This window comes from Mucor mucedo (assembly GCF_025094135.1).
Source record: "Mucor mucedo strain NRRL 3635 chromosome Unknown EV154scaffold_9, whole genome shotgun sequence".
Taxonomy (NCBI): domain Eukaryota; kingdom Fungi; phylum Mucoromycota; class Mucoromycetes; order Mucorales; family Mucoraceae; genus Mucor; species Mucor mucedo.
The window spans coordinates 235,079-256,447 of NW_026252293.1; the positions used below are offsets into that span (position 1 = coordinate 235,079).

At 37.1% G+C, this 21,369-nt stretch overlaps 10 protein-coding genes across 10 annotated transcripts; 6 read left to right on the forward strand and 4 right to left on the reverse strand.

Moving 5' to 3' along the window:
- Positions 1-671: 671 nt before the first annotated feature.
- EV154DRAFT_598988 (transmembrane protein 18-domain-containing protein) lies at positions 672-1,602 on the reverse strand. Its single transcript, XM_051607085.1, has 4 exons — positions 1,439-1,602; positions 1,253-1,370; positions 1,043-1,191; positions 672-955 (listed from the first exon to the last, which is right to left on the reverse strand). Exons 1-4 carry the CDS (start codon positions 1,556-1,558, stop codon positions 854-856), a joined length of 489 nt encoding a protein of 162 aa, XP_051462118.1. The 5' UTR covers positions 1,559-1,602; the 3' UTR covers positions 672-853.
- A 129-nt stretch (positions 1,603-1,731) lies between these two features.
- Positions 1,732-3,574, forward strand: EV154DRAFT_494661 (uncharacterized protein). Its single transcript, XM_051599929.1, has 4 exons — positions 1,732-1,915; positions 1,983-2,221; positions 2,299-2,492; positions 2,576-3,574. The coding sequence occupies exons 1-4, from the start codon at positions 1,756-1,758 to the stop codon at positions 3,552-3,554; spliced, it is 1,572 nt and encodes a 523-aa protein (XP_051462119.1). The 5' UTR covers positions 1,732-1,755; the 3' UTR covers positions 3,555-3,574.
- A 442-nt stretch (positions 3,575-4,016) lies between these two features.
- On the forward strand, positions 4,017-5,597 carry EV154DRAFT_494665 (adaptin ear-binding coat-associated protein 1). The gene is made up of 7 exons (XM_051599930.1): positions 4,017-4,064; positions 4,134-4,291; positions 4,375-4,414; positions 4,473-4,579; positions 4,659-4,839; positions 4,925-5,042; positions 5,105-5,597. The coding sequence occupies exons 2-7, from the start codon at positions 4,243-4,245 to the stop codon at positions 5,234-5,236; spliced, it is 627 nt and encodes a 208-aa protein (XP_051462120.1). The 5' UTR covers positions 4,017-4,064; positions 4,134-4,242; the 3' UTR covers positions 5,237-5,597.
- Positions 5,598-5,668: 71 nt separating this feature from the next.
- On the reverse strand, positions 5,669-7,931 carry EV154DRAFT_436205 (coth protein-domain-containing protein). The gene is made up of 3 exons (XM_051596816.1): positions 7,581-7,931; positions 7,390-7,524; positions 5,669-7,336 (listed from the first exon to the last, which is right to left on the reverse strand). The coding sequence occupies exons 1-3, from the start codon at positions 7,782-7,784 to the stop codon at positions 5,870-5,872; spliced, it is 1,806 nt and encodes a 601-aa protein (XP_051462121.1). The 5' UTR covers positions 7,785-7,931; the 3' UTR covers positions 5,669-5,869.
- A 296-nt stretch (positions 7,932-8,227) lies between these two features.
- On the forward strand, positions 8,228-9,766 carry EV154DRAFT_494669 (SGF29 tudor-like domain-containing protein). The gene is made up of 7 exons (XM_051599931.1): positions 8,228-8,551; positions 8,645-8,720; positions 8,816-8,877; positions 8,937-8,976; positions 9,035-9,250; positions 9,318-9,471; positions 9,548-9,766. The coding sequence occupies exons 1-7, from the start codon at positions 8,383-8,385 to the stop codon at positions 9,647-9,649; spliced, it is 819 nt and encodes a 272-aa protein (XP_051462122.1). The 5' UTR covers positions 8,228-8,382; the 3' UTR covers positions 9,650-9,766.
- EV154DRAFT_457382 (WD40-repeat-containing domain protein) lies at positions 9,718-11,227 on the forward strand. The gene is made up of 3 exons (XM_051597401.1): positions 9,718-10,041; positions 10,134-10,608; positions 10,684-11,227. The coding sequence occupies exons 1-3, from the start codon at positions 9,927-9,929 to the stop codon at positions 11,138-11,140; spliced, it is 1,047 nt and encodes a 348-aa protein (XP_051462123.1). The 5' UTR covers positions 9,718-9,926; the 3' UTR covers positions 11,141-11,227.
- Positions 11,228-11,937: 710 nt separating this feature from the next.
- Positions 11,938-14,747, forward strand: EV154DRAFT_412753 (uncharacterized protein; the record flags this gene model as incomplete). Its single annotated transcript, XM_051595529.1, has 10 exons — positions 11,938-12,090; positions 12,157-12,293; positions 12,368-12,520; positions 12,577-12,729; positions 12,818-12,896; positions 12,972-13,545; positions 13,848-14,046; positions 14,107-14,252; positions 14,328-14,428; positions 14,514-14,747. Coding segments are annotated over 10 exons (1,929 nt in total), but the record flags the coding sequence as incomplete, so codon positions are not given.
- Positions 14,737-16,784, reverse strand: EV154DRAFT_494678 (uncharacterized protein). Its single transcript, XM_051599932.1, has 7 exons — positions 16,756-16,784; positions 16,491-16,696; positions 16,076-16,384; positions 15,886-16,006; positions 15,427-15,809; positions 15,075-15,339; positions 14,737-15,000 (listed from the first exon to the last, which is right to left on the reverse strand). Exons 2-7 carry the CDS (start codon positions 16,681-16,683, stop codon positions 14,814-14,816), a joined length of 1,458 nt encoding a protein of 485 aa, XP_051462125.1. The 5' UTR covers positions 16,684-16,696; positions 16,756-16,784; the 3' UTR covers positions 14,737-14,813.
- Positions 16,785-17,907: 1,123 nt separating this feature from the next.
- Positions 17,908-18,531, forward strand: EV154DRAFT_494681 (uncharacterized protein). Its single transcript, XM_051599933.1, has one exon. It carries the CDS (start codon positions 17,993-17,995, stop codon positions 18,443-18,445), a length of 453 nt encoding a protein of 150 aa, XP_051462126.1. The 5' UTR covers positions 17,908-17,992; the 3' UTR covers positions 18,446-18,531.
- On the reverse strand, positions 18,516-21,358 carry EV154DRAFT_494685 (uncharacterized protein). The gene is made up of 12 exons (XM_051599934.1): positions 21,252-21,358; positions 20,677-21,168; positions 20,445-20,588; positions 20,318-20,361; positions 20,124-20,255; positions 19,725-20,037; positions 19,530-19,648; positions 19,395-19,456; positions 19,217-19,326; positions 19,024-19,150; positions 18,798-18,959; positions 18,516-18,714 (listed from the first exon to the last, which is right to left on the reverse strand). The coding sequence occupies exons 1-12, from the start codon at positions 21,339-21,341 to the stop codon at positions 18,539-18,541; spliced, it is 1,971 nt and encodes a 656-aa protein (XP_051462127.1). The 5' UTR covers positions 21,342-21,358; the 3' UTR covers positions 18,516-18,538.
- Positions 21,359-21,369: the final 11 nt, after the last annotated feature.

Below are 21,369 nucleotides of genomic sequence, written 5' to 3' on the forward strand. Positions count from 1 at the left end.
CTTGTTAGTCTATACTGATCATTGAATTAAGTAAATGTCACTTATTATACCATTGACTTTTTGTTTTTTTTTACTATTATCACTTTAACCACCACTATGAGGAATGCTTGCAAAAGTACACATAACCTCAGGAACGAATAGTAGTATTGACTAAAGACATATGAGTAATGTAGGTCAGACACTCAAGCGATACCGCAAACCACTTGTTTTTTATATTTTGTGGGGGATAATCGTATGTGGATTGCTGAGTTTTTGCTGGTATGTCAAGGGACCATCATAGCTGGTCTTTTCCTTTTTTTTTTCTTAGTTTTTCAATTATCGTTAAAGATTGGATCCTCAAGCTAACTAATACTGTTATAACTCAAGTTTCCCCCCCCCCCCTTTTTTTGATGTTGTTACATGAAGTTCTCAAAATAGCACCGCTCGTTTATCATTACTCATTGTATTTAAGGGGAGGGTTGTTTGATCAAAGTATTGTCTTACGTGCTATCAACTTTATTTTGCTTGAGTCTGTATTGTCAAGAAAGTAAATCTGAGGTCTGACAATATGGCATTCATTTTTTTTTTATATATATATAGTAGTCAGGGTTCATTGAAAAATCTTGGATACTTTAGGAAAGTTCAAACCCCTTCATACAATAAGATCGTGTGGTATTCTTCAGCTGTGTGTATTATTATTTTTTTTTAAAAGAAAAGAGGTTTGGATAATTATTTATGTATGTAGCTCTCACATGGACGCATAGTAGGAGGGGGTGAATGGTAAAAAATAAACCCAATTACGTCAAATGTGTCCCCCTCCCCTCCCAACCCTCTTCCTACTTTTTTTTTTATTGTTCTAACAAATGAATTTCCACTACTCTTGTTTTTTGTTTTTGGAGCTATTTCTTGCTCTACTCTTGAGTTGAGCTCGTTTTGCTTTAATTAATGTGGATACGACTGCTCTCAAGATAAAAGCCTGTATTTTTAATAAATAAAAAAAAAATCATGAGTGTGTGTGTGTGTGGTGATACAAGAGCACAGATTTTTTTTTTTTTTTGGTTACCAATGTCAGACTACAGTTAAAGATCAAGGGGAAAGCATAAACGGAAACAATAAACAGACCGGAAGTGTCAAAATAGGATTCTGTGGAGAAAAGTGACCAATGTTGAATGGCCAATGAATTTAAGGGTTGTGTCAGTGCTGCCATACCCACTGTAAATAATAAATGATGAGTTTGACATGGGGTTGGGTATCCCTCTATAAAACTACTTGCTTAGGATCATGAAATAAATAGGCAGAGCGTCATGATTGTTTCTGAGTTTGATTGAAATCAGGAAACACAAGAGATGGAATACAATAACGCTGATAATCCAAGGTTGTGTCCAGTCTACCTGAGGTGAGAGAAAGAAGAAACACGTTTAAACAAATGAGAATATAAGAAAAAAAAAAAAGAACGTACGGCGTGAAAGAATGCGAGGGTTTGTTCGGTGTAGGATGCAAAACCCAACATGTTGGCTTCGGTTAATGTTGCTTTTATCGACTCGACAAGGTTGTCCATCATGACATTTTGAGCCGTCATTTTATGTTGCTTCCTTTTAAAAAAAAAGGGTTTATTATATTTTTTTCCAGAGAGAGAATGAAAGAGAGAGAAATAAAAGATCACGTGTGGCAACTGTGGCGTTATGAGCCAATGAGAAAAATCCACATAAATAATAAAAAACTATGAGCCAGTTTGTTTCATTCTTTTCACACTTTTTTTTTTTTTTTTTTCTTAAAATGAGACATTCACACTATATTTTGGCTTGTCTAGTTCCATTGCTACTCTCATGTAGTGTATTTGGAGACAAAAGTACACAAGAGTATTTGACTGAAGGCAATGCGTATTTGACAGGTGGAAAATACAATGAAGCCCTCACCAGTTTTGACGCCGCCATTCGTAAGTTTTTTTTTTTTTTTTTTATCACTGACATGGCTTTTTGTTAACGCACACAACAACAAAAAAGGTCAAGAACCCGATAATTACTTGTCCTATTTTAAAAGAGCCACAGCGTATCTTTCACTGGGCCGTCATCATGCAGCGGTAGATGATTTTTCAACCATTTTAAACCTCAAACCCGATTTCGATAACGCTTATCTTCAGCGAGCTCGGATTTATACACAGGAAGGGCATTTTGATCTGGCTCTACATGATTTAAACAAGTATTTAGAAAATCATGTCTCTGATAAGAAAGCTCAGACTATGGTAAATTGACATTTGCATTGATCTGTATAAATAATAATTTTTTTTATTATTATTAACCACCCTTTTCGTATAAACAGTTGCACGCAGTACAAAGTGCTCAAGAAGCCATGAGAAAAGCAAGAATCGAAAAATCAGAAGAAAATTATGAAGAATGTATTACATTGACAACCGCCGTGTCACGGACATGTCCTCTACTAGCAGAAGCTCGTTTATTACGAGCACAATGTCATGTAGGTAAAGGCGAGATAGATGAAGCAGCCGGCGATTATGCGTAAGAATACCCCCCCCCCCTCTTCTCTCTCTTTTTGTCTTGTTCTTTATAATTATTTAGCTCATTCTTATACGAATATATAGACGTGCAGCCCAATTAAATCCATCGGATGCCGATATCCTACTCATCTTATCAAAAATCAATTTTTACCTATTGAACGAACCTCAAGGTGCACTCACGCATGTCAAGCAATGTCTTCATTACGATCCAGAACAAAAGGAATGTAAAAAACTATTTCGTCAAATTAAAAAAATCAACAAGGAGTTAGCCTCGATCGAAACCGATATTCAGTCCAAACGTTGGGCCACCGCGGCCAATCATCTGATCGGTACTGCCAATCGACAAGGTCTTCTTCAAGACATCGATTTGGAGTTGGAGGCGCTCGAAACACAACTCGCATTACGAACACCACTGCCGAAAAGACTTCATGCTACCTGCTACCGTCTGGCCTGTCAATTATATGGACAGCAAGGAAAAGACGATACACTGATCCAGAAATGGTGTACATTGGCCTTGGCCGAAAAAGAGGATGGCGAGTCCCTATTGTACCGTGGTGGAGCGTACCTTCGACAAAAGGAATATGAGGATGCTGTGCGTGACTTGGAAAAAGCTCATACGATGTTGGGACGTAGTGATGGAAGGGCTCGTACGCTATTACAACAAGCGCAACAAAAGCTCAAGCAGTCGAAAAAAATTGATTATTACAAGCTATTGGATGTCTCGCCCAATGCAGATACACGTGAGATCAAGAAGGCGTATCGTAAGAAGGCGCATGAATGGCATCCTGATAAATACAGTGGTGATTTAGACAAGGAGAAAGTGGAGCGTAAGATGGCGGATATTAATCAAGCTTATGCTGTATTGAGTGATGCGGATATGAGACAACAGTATGATAATGGATATGATCCCTATGATCCTGAGAAGGGAAGTGGAGGCCCATCACCGTTCCAACAACAACAACAACAACAACAACAGGGAGGATTTCATTTCCAGAATGGGTTCCCATTTGGCGGTAACTTTCCTGGCGGTGGTCAAGGCGGTGCTTACTCGTTTCAGTTTTAAATGAAGCTTTAAATAAACTCTTTGTAAATATATATATATATATATAGCTCTCCCTTCCCCCCATCATAATAAGCCCATCAAGGCTTGTATATATTAAAAAATAACAAATAAACAAAGCGCGGTATATTTAGAGTGAATGTGGTCTAATGGTGGCATGACAACACACCTCCAGAATATTCTGATAATTCTACTTTGGTTCTTTTCAAAACATATGATCTCACAAAAGTCACGCGATGGGGGGGATTGTGCCTAAAATACGTATTTTTTTTTTTTTTTTAGTTACATGTTGATTTTACATACAACATTATTTTTAGAGCCAAAAAGTGAATGCATAAAAAAAAAAACTTTTTTTTTCTTGCGTCATGATGCAGTTTGGGTAACAACCGAAAAAAAAAAAAAAAAAAGAGAAAAAAAAAAGTTGACAACTGCCAGGGGGGACAGTGTGTTTCTTAAAAGGGGGGTTGGTAAGGAACCTTCATTGTCCTTCCTTTTTAATACGCACTGACAAAGGTATAAGAGTCGTTTGTATAAACTTTTTTTTTGGCAGAAGAAATGATCATGTTAAAAGGCCGCCCAAAGTGTTTTAGGACTTTTTTTTTGGTTGCGAAAAAAAAAAAAAAAAAATGACCCTTAAAAAATAATTATTTTTTCTTTTCTCCACACTGAATAACCCATCTCGTGTATAAAGATGGAAGAGGAATACGAAAGTGTATTGTTAATTATTCGTGAATGTTTTGGTAAGAAAAAGAAAGAGGGCGGGCTTGATTATCTCGTGAGATGACTTTTTAAAACTGTCTCTCTTTTTTTTTTGTGATGGTAGTGTACAAGATTCCTCCTAGAACAGCAGCTCGAGGTTACAGGTAAACAAAAAAAAAAGGGGGGGGGGGAGGGAAACAGATATATTAAAACAAGATGTAGAGCCTCTGAATGGGGAGATCTTGGTAGTTCTTTTTTATGGAAAGGTAGATTACGTATTATTAGCAAAGGAAAGACGTGTGAAATTCGTATGGAAGACAACAGCACAGGTAAGCAGTCCCCCCATTTTTTTTTAATGTAAAGGGGAGCGGGGAGATAAGAAAGTCTAACAACATTCTTTGGGGTTAGGTGAGATCTTTGCTGTGTGTCCTTATGAGATCCAAGGTAATTCAGTAGAGGCAGTGTTAGATTCCAGTCGATACTTTGTACTCAAGATTGAAAGTGATGGACGACATGCTTTTGTTGGTATGGGATTTCAGGAACGAACGGATGCATTTGACTTTAATGTCGCACTACAGGATTTTGTCAAGTAAAAATAGAGAGAGAAAGAGAGAGAGAGAGAGAGAGAAAAAGGGAAAGAAAGAGAAAGAGACACTAACTTGAGTTATTCATAGACAATTGCGTGCCGAAAAAGAGGCAGTGAATCGTGCAGCTCATGCAGATACGACACCTAAAAAGGATTATAGCTTGAAAGAGGGACAGACCATTAACATCACCATTGGCAATGTCGGAGTAAATATTTTATTTCGATTTTTTGTACGCTTCCCATGACTGATCTTTTTTTTATATGGTAGGCGAAAAGAACAAGACAAAAACCAGTGAATAATGGAGGTGGAGGACTTGTACCATTATTACCACCTCCTCCTTCTGCTTCTCAAGTCAAGCAACAACAGCAACAACAAAGACAACAACAATCCTTTTTTTAAAATAAAAAAAAAAGGAATTTACCCGGAAAACCCTGAAAAATAAAAAAGATCGTCACCCCCCAATTTTTTTTTAATTTTTACAGTTTTCTAAAAAGGGTAAAAAAGAACGATGGTGACACTAGAAAAAAAAAAAGACCAATAAGGGACAAAGTTTTAACTTTTGTAGGGTTTCCTTGGGAAACTCTTCTTTTTACAAAAAAAGAAAAAGTTGGAACACTTGGGGAGGGGGAAATTATTTATAGCTCTATTTTTTTATGAATTAGGGATATAAAAAGTTTTTTCATGCGATCTGTAAATTGGATAAAAAAAAACCAAAAATTTGTAACCCAATAAATTGGGAAAAAAAAAACATTGACTATCCGCCCGCCCCTTTATGTGTGTAACACACTTTATTTTATCTGATTAAAATTAGAAAATGTTGTACGATGATGATTATTTTTTTTTTTTAGGGAAAAAAAAGAGGTATTATTTTATTAGTATATTATTATTAAATTAAAACTACTGTTATTACATGATTTGAGCTTGAAAAAAAAAAAAAGAATAAAGATCACACGAGATATTTTTTTTTTTAGTGGGTAATTTGGAAAAAAAAAAGATGGCTGTGGGTATTTTTTTTGGTTTTTTTTTTTTTGCTTAAAGCATAGCAAGAGCAGAAAGAGCAGCGAAAAGAACAGCAGCGGTAGGGAGAACACGGGGTGCAGAAGATTCGGCCTTTTCGTTATTGGATTGAGCAGAGGTATCCTTCTTACCACTGGCACCAGGGGTAGCAGAGGCAACAGGTTGGTTAGCAGCACCAGGTGTAACAGTACCATTGGTAGTAGTAGTAGGAGGACCCATAGGTGTAGTAGTCACCTCAATGTTGAATTCTTTAGCAACAGCAGCAGACTTTTCAACAATCCATTGAACTAAACCCCAAGAGGCTCCACCACCATTAGCATTAGGTGCACCAACAGCTCCCCACAAGTTTTCAGTGACTTGAGCAATAGTCCAACCAAAGTTAATACCAGGAGATTGTTGAGTTAAAGAACGATCCCAGGTAAGATCGGGTAAGAGGAATTCATGAAGAGCCAAGACACGGTTAGTGAGTGTGACATTGTTAAAGAGAACACGAACAGTTTCAGTCAAGTATTTCTCAAAGGTGGCCTTCTTATCAGGGTTCTCAAGAAGACGGTTAATCAAGATACCACCGGGATAACGACTGGGGAAATCCTTGTAAGAGACAGAGGTGAAGGAGGCAAGATCAGGTGTATCAAGATTGACACCAAAGGTAGCATCATAATCTTGACCGAGGTAATACCATTTACCATCAGCGGGAGGTTCTCTGTAAGCACCATCGTTGGTTTGACCCATCCAGTAACCATCCCAATGACCAGTCAAGTATTCCATCACCATGAAACGCATGAATTGATCGACATCAAACATTTTTTCAAAGTTGGCAAGAGCTGCATTATCTGTCATGCTGGTCTCGTTAAAGGCCTTGGCAAGGGGGTCAATGGCTTCATAGGTTTGAGGACTATCCTTGTTAGCACCGAAGGAACTGTAACCATCCAAGTTACCAGGATGGTAGAGGAAATCAGCACCGGACATACCATCAAAGAGAAGACCCTTGGGGTTTTGTTCTTTACCACCATAGAACATGGCATTGATGTAGGAGTATTCGGTGATATCATCCAACATATTGAAAGTACCGAAACCTTGACCATTGATGAATAAACGCACCATGTTGGCTTCGTTGGCATAGGTACCTAAAGCATGCAAGACATCAGAGTAGAGACGCTCACGAATTTGGGTGGGATCTTCTTCCATATGACGGAGCTTGAAGAAGTTACGGTTACCAAGGTAATCACCCGTACTTAAAGCCCAGTTCCAAGATTGTTTAGCATTGTTCTTCTTCTTGCCAGCACCGTGGACACCAAAGGTAACGTTTTGGAAAGAATTGACATAATCAGAACCAATAAAAGTCAAAGTACCAGTGACCTTGTCCTTGGGGACGGTCTTGACCAAGGTATCGACTTGAGCAGCATCACCAGAGAAGAAGACGGAAGGGATATAGTTTTCATCAAAGATATCGGCTTTAGGTCCACTGGCAGTCCATTGAGGCTATTTATTTTGTGAGTGGGGCTGCGAAAAAAAAAAAAAGAAGAAAAACTTACGTTGTTCTCGATGGGCCAAGGCAACTTGGGGATATTAGCATAGGTCACGGGACGGTTATAGAAATCGTTCAAGGTAGCGGTCTTTGTGCTATCGAGAGCACGAGCAAAACCTTCCTCGGTACCACCGACAACATACTAAAAATAGGAGTTTAATATACAAGTTTGTGGCATCTTTTTTTAATTATTGTTACCTTGTAGTCTTTGGCAGAGCCAGCTTCAGCATCACCCGAGAAATAGGGGACGTTGGGATCAGCGGCAGTAAGAGCTACTTGTTGACCGTTGACTGAAACCTTGACATCGGTGGCTCCAGGGGCAATGACGTTGAATTTGACAGAGGCTGCCTGGGCGATGGCTACCAAATAAGAGGTAGAAATAATAGCGAGTGAAAGTTTCATCTGATCTGTTCTGTGTGTATATGTATGTGTGTGTGTGTGTGTGTGTGTTTTCTCAAGTGGGAGCTACAAGAAGAAACAAAAAAAAAAAGAAAGAAAATAAAAAATGAAGGGAGAAGAAAGATGTAAAGAAGAAAAGGAAAAAAAAAAGGATACGAACCCAAAAAAAAGAGAGAGTTTAAATAGAAAAAAAAAAAATATTATTAATAGGAGTTTTGCATTTACAATAAAAAGGTGGAGTGGACAAACAAAATTTCTGTACTCACATAGACCCCCCAAATTCCCCTTTTTTTAGGCGGACAACTCATGTGCCATTGTTTTCTTTATGGTTTAAAAGGAGAACCGAGAAAAATCTGTTTGTGCAATGTTGTTTTTTTTTTTTTTTTACCAGGTTCGTTTATAAAAAAAAAAAAAAAAAATCTATTAATAAATGACAGGGCGAAAAACGGAATTTTAATCATATACAAAATTTTGTTTACGTTTTTGGGTAAAAAAAATTTTAGGCTTGTTATTGTTGTTTTTTCTTTTTTTGTCTTTTTTTTTTTTTTTATTCTTCAGCCCTACTCTCTCATTGCCCTTCATTGAATTATATTTATCTTGAATGGAACGTAAATCACGCTCATCTAGACCATTAGAAGATGGTCATGAGGAATTAAACCTGTGGAAACAAATTTGTCAGCTCCTGGTCAAGTTGGAAGGAATACAAAAGGACGAAGAAAGTATTTTAAACAGTATAAATAAAATCCAATTATCCGTCAACGCGGAACAAGGTACGGGTACACAAAGATTTATGATAAGTAGTACTTTTCTTAATAATTATAATCCTAAAAAAAAAAAAAAAAAAAAAAAATTGACATTTATAGGTATTACTTTATTGGTCCAGCAAAAGTTAAAAGACACGTATCGACGTGGTATCGAACTTTCCTCCAACGAATACAAGTAAAATAAAATTTTAGGATGTGTGTGTGTGGGGGGGGGGACCACATTGATTATTATGTTTAATGATTATTTTTAACATTAGTTTGTTATCATAGGACAATTGGAGATATAATTGAGAAAATATCTGTGCTAGTTGCATTAAGAGATAATGAACAAGGTTTTTTTTTTTTTTTTTGATTATGGATTACACAAATTTAATAGTTTTGCTTTATTTAGACTACAAGAGAAAGAAACGCAGATTAGAAATAGAATCAAAGTAAGCTTTTTTTTTATTTATTTTAATTATTCTGCAACAACAACCCAACCAATTATAGTAGCACCACTCACAGCAGCAATAGCAGCACTCACAGCACAATCAATGGCAGTGGATCGTCCCATATTATTACACGAGGCACCACTGTAGCTGCTAGACAGCCCAAAGAAAAGGACAAGAACGAAGAATGGATTCTTGCTGTGGTCTTACAATACCATCCCGACAAGAACAAGTATCAGGTGGAGGATGTGGATCAAGACGATTATGGAGAAAAACAGTACTATATTTAATCATTTTTATAAAAATAACGATGATAATTGGGAATTTTGATGTGTTATTTTTAGACGTTACATGTTACCACCACGTTATGTGATTCCTGTAAAGAGTTCTGAAGAAGCAAAATTATCACCTGAAATACCCTCTCGCCAAGATGTATTAGCCTTGTATCCCGGTACCACTTGTTTCTATAAGGCTACCGTCATTGCCCCTCCTAGCAAGGTTTTTTTTTTTTTGTCTCATCCCTTCAACATACCACAACACTCATATTTATTTTATTTTTTTTTTCATTTTCTAGAGCAAGGAAATCAAGAATTATAGAGTTCAATTTGAAGATGATAATGACGAGGTGAAATACATTATGCCTGAACATGTCATTGAAATGCCTAAAACAAAATAAACAGACATATAAAAAAAAAACGCAGGACGTTTTTTTTTTTTTTTTATTTTATTTTCCTAATAGCCACCTGTTTGTGCACTCTTTTTCAATTTGTACACTTCCCCTTTATGCGTGACGTTCCACTTTTTTTGAAAAAGAAAAAAAATAAATTGCCGATAATCCTTTTAACCCCTCTTTTTTTTAAAAAAAATTGGAGTAACCCTCCACCAATTTTGCAGAAATCTGTCAACTTGTTTTTTTCTCCGCTATTTTTTTTTTTTTTTTTTTCTCTCTTTAGATGATGAGTGAAAGTACAGCGGATATAGCAGAGAGAACAGCAGATGCAAGACGAGAAGCCGAGAAACTCAAAGAAAAGATTAAACAACGTAAAGAAACGTTGGCAGATACCACACGCAAGTAATTCCCCCCTTTTTTTTTATGAAGTTCAAAAATGAAAAAAAAAATGAGGTGATTTCACACACTTATATATATAAAAAAATTATAGTGTGTCAAGCAGCTCAAAGTGTGGAAAGACTACCTCGATTAACACTTAAAGTACGACGTACACTCAAGGGACATTTAGCTAAAATCTACGCTATGCAATGGGCCACGGATAAACGACATTTGGTCTCTGCCTCACAAGACGGTAAATTATTGGTCTGGGATGCCTTCACCACCAACAAGATCTATGCTATCCCTTTACGTTCTTCCTGGGTCATGACATGTGCCTATGCTCCTAGTGGAAATTTTGTTGCTTCGGGTGGGTTGGATAATATCTGTTCGGTCTTTGCCTTGAGAGAGACGGGTACGATCAAGCCAGCAAGAGAATTGACGGGGCATACGGGTTATTTAAGTTGTTGCAGGTTTTTAAGTGATCATCAGATTTTGACCTCCAGTGGAGATACCACCTGTGTTCTATGGGATGTGGATGCTGGTGTCAAGATTGAAGACTTTACAGATCATACGGGCGACGTGATGAGGTATGTGTGTGTGTGTGTGTGTGTGTGTGTGTGTGTGCGTAGTGATGTAGCCGTGACTTATCTCTTCCCCCTTAGCCTGTCGATATCATCGAATCCAAATGTGTTTGTGTCTGGAGCATGCGATGCTACTGCCAAGGTATGGGATATTCGTAGCAAGAAATGCGTGCAATCATTTAGTGGACATGAAAGTGATATCAATGCAGTCCAATTCTTCCCTAGCGGCAATGCAGTCGGTACAGGATCAGATGACGCCAGTTGCCGATTATTTGATCTTCGAGCCGATCGAGAATTGAATATCTTTGCCCATGAACAAGTGTTTAGTGGTATTACCTCTGTGGCCTTTTCACTGTCTGGAAGGTTATTATTTGGAGGTTATGATGATTATAAGTGTCATGTATGGGATACCTTGAGAGGAGAAAGAGTGGGTGTCTTGAGCTCACATGAGAACAGAGTGTCGTGTTTGGGAGTAGCTGCAGATGGAATGGCTCTTTGTACGGGAAGTTGGGATAATTTATTAAAAGTGTGGGCCTAATAATTTTCTTTCTTTCTCTTTTAATTTACCCTTCCCCAACTTATATTTACCCAATAAAATCACACACAAATTCACGTTTCAGTCCCGACTGCTGCATGAAAAATATATATATATATATGGAACTTACATACACTCTTTTCTAAAAAGAGTTCGCTTTTTTTTTTTTTTCTGGGTTACCCAGTTTCTCGGGAAAGAGAGCTTTTATTTAAAGAACAAACAAATAATGAACAATCGGTACTCTAAAAAAGTAAAATGGGTTCATTGTTACACGCTTGAACAATAAAATAGAATGCCTCTCTTTCCCCCCCCCCCCAAAAAAACTCTCCTTCTCCCCCTTTTTTTTTCTTTAAAAAAAAATTAAAATTCCGAAACGAAACACACTCTCTCTCATTCATACATCACAACCATAAAAACTCGTGAAAATAAAAAACCCCGCGACTCAAATAGTAATTCGCATATTTTATAAACCAACCCCCGTCCCCCCCCCCTTTTTTTTTCTCTCTCTTTTCTTTTTCTTTTTATACATAAAAAAAAAAAAAAAAAAAAATGACAGGTTGTTTTTGTATAGGTAATGTGAAGCATGCTACACTCATTAAAAATTGTTATCCACCGACTGGAACGGTACCACGATCTTCCGAGCTTAGTTACCTGACATTTTATGCAAGCTCCAGACCTGCCAAATTGACAAAAGTGGGCACCTTTCTTCAACGTAAAGTCACCAAAGATATCCGTAAAGGTCGCAAAAGGTTTTTTTTTTTTTTTGGTAGAAATAAAATAGAAGAGAGACTCATTTTTTTTTTAGCAGTAACGGAGTGTCTTTGCTGATATTAAAAGCGCTCATACAAACATGTCATCGTGACCTCAACCTCTTTTCAAAGTACATTGTAAAGATCTTGAGCCTATTACTCGATACTCGAGATTTAGAATTAATTGACCTCACTTGCGAAACAGTAAAGTAAACAAAACAAAAATTCCTTTTTTTTGGATGCACACACATTGACTTACACAACCATTAGTTTATCGTGTTCTGTACTTTTCACGATGGAACCACATTAGGTGTCGATGCTGATTTTACTACCGATTACGAAACACTCCTTCAAAAGTTTGCAGGGTTCTGTAATTATACCACAGAAGACCCATCGCTCGCTCAAAAGTAAGCGAGGAGGGAGAAGGAGGAGAAACATACACATGACAACGATTAATGTATATAATATTTTATCATTGTAGAATGCGATACATTGGACACCGTGCGATTCAAGCAGCCGTTACCTCAGGAGCATTACAGTCTTCTGATTTCAAGACGCAACTAAATATCTTATTCCCTCCTTTAATTGTTACACTGGCCTCTTCTTCTAATCCTATGGATGCATTAGAAACAAAGTAAGTGCGAATGATATAAAATTGATGTAAAAGGGAAGCTAACAATAAAAAAAAAGTGATGGCTCTATTGATATTCGAGAATCAGCATTGAATCATAGTAAAGTAATTAATGATCAATTGATTGGGTGGGTGGCAGCCCATACGATTTCTATCTTGTTTAATAAGGTCACTGGTCCTTCTGTCCGACTTTCCCTTGTACCCTTATTTGAGTTTGTATCTCCTCCCCCCTTCTTTTTAAATGTATACCTTATATATGTAGAGAGGATAACTCATTTTTTTATTTTATTTTCTGATTAGATATATGAATAAAAAGGAGAAATGGTGGCCTCCTAACTTGGCAGTCAATATTATGAAATTAGTATTAGATTCATTACAGGTAAAATCAAAATCCCTATTTTTTTTTTTTCCTTTTTCTTAAACTCATACAAAACCTGCATTTGATTTTTTTTAGCCGCAATATCGATATTTACTCGTGTCAGATATATTACATCAATTGGATTTGAATGACGAAAATCACTTGATCAATGATAAATACGCCTCACTCGTCTCTATTCTGGATTCAATTTTAAATGCCAATACACCGTTAGTGGGTATCAGTGTACTGGAAGTATTGAACTCACTTTTCAGCTTGCTCATTAAAACCACACACCATCATGCGTTTTTATCCAACCACGATGATGTGGGCTACGGTCATGTGATTCAACGTGGACTGGTTCATTCGATTGGTGGATTAGCAACACAGACGTATTATGAGAATCAATTGAATGATATGGTTGGGTATTTGGTGAGTAAGACACGACCCAATACCTCGTTAGAGACAGTGGATAACATGTCCATCTATGATTATCGGTTGATTGTCTTGTGTTGTCTAGACAGTGTCGTGATGGGATCATCGAAACAGACCTTACAGGAGACAGAGTTTCCCTATGAAGCCTTGAACCCCGCACTCGAGTTATTGCATGATAAAAATCCATTGACGCGTATTGCATTTTCCAAGAGTCTGTATGGCGTATTACAAACCGTGAGTTCACACGCGAACGAGTAAGTCCCACACAGGCCCAGTAATTTTTTTTTTTTTGAATGAACTCTTTTTAACATCTAAAACAAAGTAGTAGTGCCAACACGTATGCAGCAAGCCATTATCATGACGCCATATTTTTGGATCGACTCGTACACGTGATGCAAGATTGGGTTTTGATGCCCGATTTTAATATCACAGATTTACGTTTCTTTTATTCGTTCCTGTGTCAATTGACACGTAAATTTGGTATGGCGGCGACGGTGATGATTGTACCCTTGATCTTTAAGATACAACAGAGTATTCGAGACGGAGATGTAGGGATGGATGAACGAGCGTATGCTTTAGAATCGTGCCTGATTTCATCGTTCCTGATGATGAGTCAATACTATGGACTTCCAGCGTTAGCGGAGTATATGCAAGAGGTAAAAGAAAAGCGAGGATTGAGGATCGATGATGTCATGTTGACGGAATCGTTGAATGAAACAATGCAATATGAACCCGAGGTGTTTCTTCGTCGTCGTACGGTTCAGCAGGATGAAGAAGAAGAGGAGGAAAGGAGGAGGAGAAGGAATAGTAGTAGCGCGGTTTGGATTGATCGTAGTCAAGTTGTGGAAATAATGTCCAAAGAAGGCAAATTACGTGGAAAAGGAGATCCTCATGGATTGGAATTGGAAGCGAAATTATTTGCGGAATGGGGATCAGATGCTTTTTGTGAGTTTCTATATTTAAAAAAAAAAACTCGTGGTTTTACCCTTACTAATTTCGTGTGTGTGTGTGCTAAAATAGTGAAAAAAGATCAATCGATTCGTACAAGAATTTTCCAAGACTCAAATGAAAATAAACCCAAATTATCTAATCCTTGGGAACCCTCTTCTGAATACGTTGTGGTAAGTTATTGATAATAAAATATGTAAAAAAAAAAAGGGAAAAAAAAAAAATCTTATATATTATTTTTATCAAAAGAGAGAAAAGGTGACACGGGAAGATCGAAAGAATAGCATTCGTGTAGCGACGTTAAAAGAAGCACTGACGGCACAATTAAGTGCAGAAGAGGAAGTGGATTCTGACTCAACTCAAAGTAACTCTATTTCGGCTCATTCGAAGCCTTTTAAATTGGATATGAATGCTCTCTTGAACGAATTAAATTTACCTCCTGTCACTCCCAGTACTGTATCTCTAGTAAATCCACCTTACAAATCCACTTAATTAAAAAAAAACCTCCGTTTCACACACATTATTATTATTATTTTTATTTTTATTTTATTTTTATTATTATAAGGTAAGCAAGTATTCAATGGCAGCTTGCACATTGCCTCCTGTAGCTAACAATGCACGCACATTAGCAGGTTTTTCTGAAAAACCCATTTCCTCTAATTGTGCTAATTGATCTCTAAAGCGCACCTCAGGTGGTTCTGATGGTGTCACGTTCTGTTGTTGTGATCCGAAATCAGGGAATCCACTAATAAAAAAAAAAGATGAGTTTTTTTTTTTTTTTTTGATAAAAAAGTCCACACGCTTTTTTTTTTTTTTTACCCAAATCCTCCTCCGTTACTATTTGAAGAAAGTCCCATCATCATTTGTTGAAACATATTTTGTTGTTGTTGTTGTTGATCTGGTTGTGCTGTATTTGTATTATTGGCTCCCGACATCATTTGTTGCATTCGCATGCTTGCTTGAATAAAATTAGGGTCTGCCCAGAAGGGTGTTCCGTTACCACCACCTTGTTGTTGTGTGGGTTGTGCGGGTTGTTGTGGTTGGCCAAAAGGAAACATGGATCCACCACCACCACCAAGTAAAGCTACAAAATGGAGAGGAGAGAAACATTGAATAATGATATACGACAAAAAAAAAAAAAAAAAATGTGAAAAATGGGGGGGGGACTTACCGGCAAGAGGGTTTTCAGATCCATTGTTACCAGCACCTGTTAAAGCTGCAAAAGGATTCGTAGTAGTAGCTGCTGCTGCTGAAGCGGGGGGAGGTGAAGAAGGCGTGCCTGTATTGCTTCCAGAAGAAGAAGCGGCCCATGGGTTAGGTAAAGCTTGTGTGTTTAATGAATGTTCAGGCACACTTTCTACATTTAATTGTCTTGCCAAACGTTCATTGGCCTCATCAGAAGAACTTGTACTGTCTGATCCCATGGCGGATTCCATTGGACCTTGAAAAGTGTTGTACATTCTTCGTAAATGGTTAAATCCACCGGGAATTGCTTCAATATTTGATAAAGCACGATCATTATTTCGTTGCATTTCTCTCATCAATTGAGGGTTTCTAAGGAAGGAGGGGGTTGTGGGGGGTCAATTTTGGTGGTGGTGGTGGGGGGGGGAAAGCTTATCCAATTGTTTACCTCATCATTTCCATCGATTGTCTCAAGAAGGCAGGATCACTGATAACATGACCCAATTCAGGATTTTGTTCGACTAATGCCTTCATTTGAGGATTACTCATGATAATGGAACGCACAAAATCTGTATATAGATATATATATATCAGTCAAAAACAATGGGATGGACATCACAACAACAAGCTTCACAAACCTGTATTGCCCATAATATTTTGCATAAAAGGGGAATCCATCATCTGTCGCATGGCTTCGGGGTCCATGTTTGGCATTCCCATGTCTCCAAATGGTGAAGTTCCAAGACCTGTCAATGTGGAAGGACTAGGGGTAGGAGGAATGGGAGGAATGGGTTCCTGCATGGCGGTAGCAGCAGTATAAGCAGGTGTGGTGGTGGTGGTGGTGGTTGAGTTGCTGTTATTCGTGTTGGGTGAAGTAGGTGTAGTTTGAACGGGTGTTTTGTTTCCACCTGAACGAACCACATGAACAGTACATCCAGCGGTTAATTCTAATGACATTTTTTTTTTTTTTTAGATTCTTTTTCTCTCTTTCTGCTTGTATCGCCCCACTCGTTTAAAGACGCTGAATAATAATAATAAAAAGGGAAAACTTACTGCATTCACTGCAAAGATCTTCATTTTTCAAAATTCGACCGGAAAACACCAATTTTAAATTAGCAGCGTCTATATTGCCCATCTTTTCTCCAATAATTTCTTTCAGTCCTTGAACCGTGGTGGAATCTGTATCCACCTCGACTTTAAAGATTTGACCTGTAGAAGGTCGAACGTTCATCGTGATATTAGGCATCCTTCTAAAAAAGCTTTTATATATAAACTCATGTTTAGTTCTCCTTTATCATCATCATCATTATGATTATACCTTTGGAGTTAATCGAAAAAAAAAAGAAAGAGATGGATGAAATATATAAAAAAAAAAAGATTTCCTATATGAAAATAAATTGTAAACCAAACAAATGATTGGGTGACGTATTCTTTCCATTTTTGAAGTGATTGTGTCACCTACAACGGAGAGGGGGAGGGCGCGTGCTTGAGCACTTGTCATTTTTTAAGGGTGGCCGTGTGATGCTATTTCGGTGATTTAAATAGGTGGGTGGGGGGCCAAAACTGTTTAAGATATCATGGACGAACTTTGCTGTTTTTATGATTGAACTCTTTTTTTTTTTTAGTCATTTCAAAGCAGTGACATGCTTTCATCCATGTATTCATTTTATACGCTCAAGATTGTTCATCAATAAAAAGACTCCAGACCACATCAACGATCTTCTTGTATTAGTAGATTGAATGAAAAAGGTAGTTATTCTGTTGTCATATTCTCTTGGTTATTTAGTGTTTCTCCATGTTAATATTATTTTGACAGTTATGTGGCTTACCTGAGGAAAGAAAAAAAAAAAAAAGTCTATTCATGTCTGACGCGTAAAAAGGGGAATAGGGCTGCATAAATAGTGTATTTATAAATCCAAAGCCAGCTTCTTGGGGCAGTATAAATCATCATTTTTTTTTTTTGTATGTGAAAAAGATCACAGCGTTCAATCTTCTGCGAGACTAACTTTTTTTTTTACCTCGTCGTATTTAATTTAAGTTACTGAATAAGTCAAGTAAATACATAAGTATTTGATGTGGGGTATGTACTGTTTATATTAGTAAGAGGTTATTCTGTAAATCTTTTAACGGCAGACGCGCGTATATAAATGTATGAAAAGAGTGAAGTTTTACATGACAAACTCCGTCACTATAAACTATAAGAGGCATGATGTTTTGTCTAAAGATATATATAAAAGGTATCAAGGGCTAAGTTTAACTCTATAACGTTACTTTTTTTTTTGTGGGTGTTGGGTGTACAACAAAGAAAGTGCACGGAAGAAATGTGGGGGGGGGGAGGGGGAAGATCCTAAAAATATCTCAACCAGTTAAAGTGTACGACACGAAAAAGAAATTCAATGTTTTTATTTTGCGTCAAATTAGGGAAAAACCTTGTACAATGTTTTCTTGCATGTTTGCATTTTTTTTTTTTATTTGATTCTCTCTTTCTCTCTCTCTCTTTTTTATTTCTTTCTGCTTTCTTTATACACATACATACTTTTTTTTTTTGTCAAACAATGCAAGATTTAGGACCACCGCCAGCACCTAAGCCAGTTACCATGCCTCCCATGTCGCCAGAAGATAAAAAGAAGCTTGGTGGCGGTGGTGGAGGAGGAGGAGGTGGAGGAGGAGCGCCAGCAGCACATGTAGTGGCTAGTCCGATGCCAATGATGGGCAGTCCAATGCCAATGATGGGAGGACCCATGATGATGGGAGGTTGCCCTACAGTAGGTGGTATGGGACCTAATTTGGTGTTTAATTTCAATCAACCTTATGGAATGGGTATGCCCATGTATGGTGCAGCTCCTGTAGCAGTGGTGGCAGAAGCTGGTTGTGGGTGTAAAGAAGAAAAACCACCACCAAAAAAATGTCCACCAATACAAGTGCAAGGTGATCCTACCTGGACTCGACCACGTCTGGTTGTTAAAAAAGGTGCTAAATTAAAAGATGATCCATGTGTGATTATGTAACTATAAAAAAAAAACCTCAATGTATAATTCTGATATCCCCCACCTACTATAATTTAAAAATAAATATATATATATATTCTATCCCCCACCCCTTTATTTTTTTAAGCTGATATGCTCAATGTTATAACATTCTAAATAATCAATCACGACTACTCTCAAAACTTGACGAAAGAACCCCATTTCTGCAGGAATTTCATTAAAGGACACATACGAATCCAGTTTATCCATGGCCTTTAATTCCAGTGTTGCATAATTTACATTGATGATAGCTAAATAACAAAAAAGTCAATTAAAAAAAAAAAAAAAAAATCCCTCTATCTTTTCTTCCTCCTATATACACTTTTTTTTTTACCCATCACTTGTTCTGGAGTAGGAAATTTAATATTTTTAGCAGCTTGCCATTCATCCAGTGCAGGTTTGAAATGATTGCAAATCAATTGAATATTGTAAAATTCGTTAAATGTAATAGAAGGCGATCTATCTCCTCTTGACTTTACCATCACGGATCGATTTACTTTTTTTGGTTTGTTATTAAAGTGTTTTTTTTTGACGTGACATGGGTTTTGTTTTGATATTACCATATTCAGACAATTGGATGAAATCCGTGGTAGCTCGAATGATTTCATAGTAAAGACTATCGTAACTCTTTGTGTCCGATAAGAATGTCTCGCCATAGGTGACACACATATTAAACACACTCATGAACTATTGTAGCATGTGATTAATTTTTAAGGTTCTCATGTCTTTTTTAAAGAAAAAAAAAAAACTTACGGATCCGAGATATAAACCAAATTCTTCCTTTTGTTGAAGATCTTCTAAACGTAGTGCATTAAAATGGAGCACAGAGGTTAAAGTAGGCCAAAGTTCCACCCAATGATACTCTGGGGGGGATCATGGTTTAGTGAGGTTGCTAGAATAAAGAATAATAAAAAAAAAAGTTTTTTTTTACCAAGTCTAATCTTGTGCTTGCTGATAAAACACAGGATACGATGAATCACAGAGTACGCAAGTCTAGACAAGGAGAGAGATGAATATACAAAAAAGAAACAGTATGGAAATGTATATATAAAAAAACGGCCCTTACTTGTAGGAAAATAGATCCAACTTCTTTCGAACGTTATGCTTGATAAAAAGTAACATGTTATCTAACACAATGCAAAACAAGGAGCGTTGGGATTTCAGCAATGGGAGTGGTGGTGAGCGCTAAAATAAATTGTTATAAAAAAAAAAAAAAAAAAATAGAGTGCAGTGAAAGGAAAAAAAAAAAAAAAAAGCGTACCTGACGGCAGAGTCGAACGCTTGCAGAGGAACCCTCTCTTGCGATATAGTTCATGATTGCATTTTCCTCCATCAAACGCAAGAGGATGGTTAATAATAATCTGGAATAGGTATTTGTTCGATCTGTGCGATTATTTTGAAAAAGATAGGATGCAAATGATAATAGAGCTGTCAGTAACGTCGTCTTGTCATCCGGTTGATCTTTTGACTCTGCATCGATACGAGAACATGTATTGACTAGCGTGTTGACAAAATAAGAATTGGTATTGATAAAATCGTAAAGTGGCAAAAGTAAAGCTGTCTGTGCTGATGGCCTAGTCACAAGAACGTATGGGGAGCTGGTTTTAGATGAACCCTGCAATTTTTTTTTTTTTTTTTTTTATGAAAGGGCTCTACTTACAGACTGGATAAAGATTGTGAGTTTTCAGCATCTGAAGGAGCTGGAGGAGCTGAAGAAGAAAACCAACGTGACATGTATGTAACCAACGTTTTGGAAAGAGTTTCTTCATCGTCGTTTATTTGAATATATCGGCTGATGATCTCACACGGGTTTAGTATAAATGCTGACATTTTAACTCGTCATAACCTTGTTACCTTCTGAGACTGATAAATGTTGTTGTATACATGCTGATAATATTCTATCGTAAAGACAAGAAAGATAAAAATGAATAAATGCGGTAAAAGTCTTTTAAAAAAAAAGTTGTTCTATATGCAAAAGTACCTCCAATGCTTGTGTTTGCTTGCAATTTGTTAGATGTATTAGATACGGGTTTCTGGATTCATATTTATTATAATTTGACAGCATTCCTAATAACATGACGATATCTCTTGTGTCATTTTGATCTGTCTCTTGCTCTGCCAAAATCTGGACGTGATGTTAAAATTGAAAGAGAGAAAAAAAAAAAGGGGGGCGGGCAAGTCAAGTTTTTTTTTTGTCTGTGTGTGTGATTTACCTTGAACAGTGTCTTTGATAGATCATTTGTCATGAAATAACCATTCAATCCGTTTTGATTGACATTGTCGCTACCGGCAGACATGACTAAAGCTAATTGTAACACAAGATGCCTTAATTCGTCTTGTTCTAAAGTTGTCTCCATGGCTTTGACTAATTTCGAAAACAAGACATCTGCTTTATCAAGTCCAGTTAGAATGGAAATGATATTAAAATGAGTGAGACGTTTCTTGGAAAAGAGATTTCGAATGAGGACAGTGAGTACTGCCAAGGCGTTCTTTTGACGTGTTGTGTCGCTCATGCAAGTGCTGGTCGTCTCTAGTTTTTCTAGACATGCGAGAAAGAGGCCACTCAAGTTGTGCTGTAAATCAAGAAGACTTTCTTCGGATTGACTCTGGATTAATTGTGTAATGCATAAAGCATTGACAGGTAGGATAAGGTAATTGTCCCAAAATATAGAAGCTTCGTCCGATGTGGTGTAGAGTGTTGAGCCCTAAGAAACATTTTTTTTTTTTTTTTAATAACTTGGCATCGTGACAGACTTCTCAACTTTTTTTTTGCTTAGAATGTATATACTTTAAATAGATCTTTGCTTGTTTCAACAAACTTTTCTTTGAATTCTGGTCGTTTTACAACATTACTCATATTGAATCCGCTGGAAAGCATTTCAGGGGGAACAAACAAGCAAAAAAAA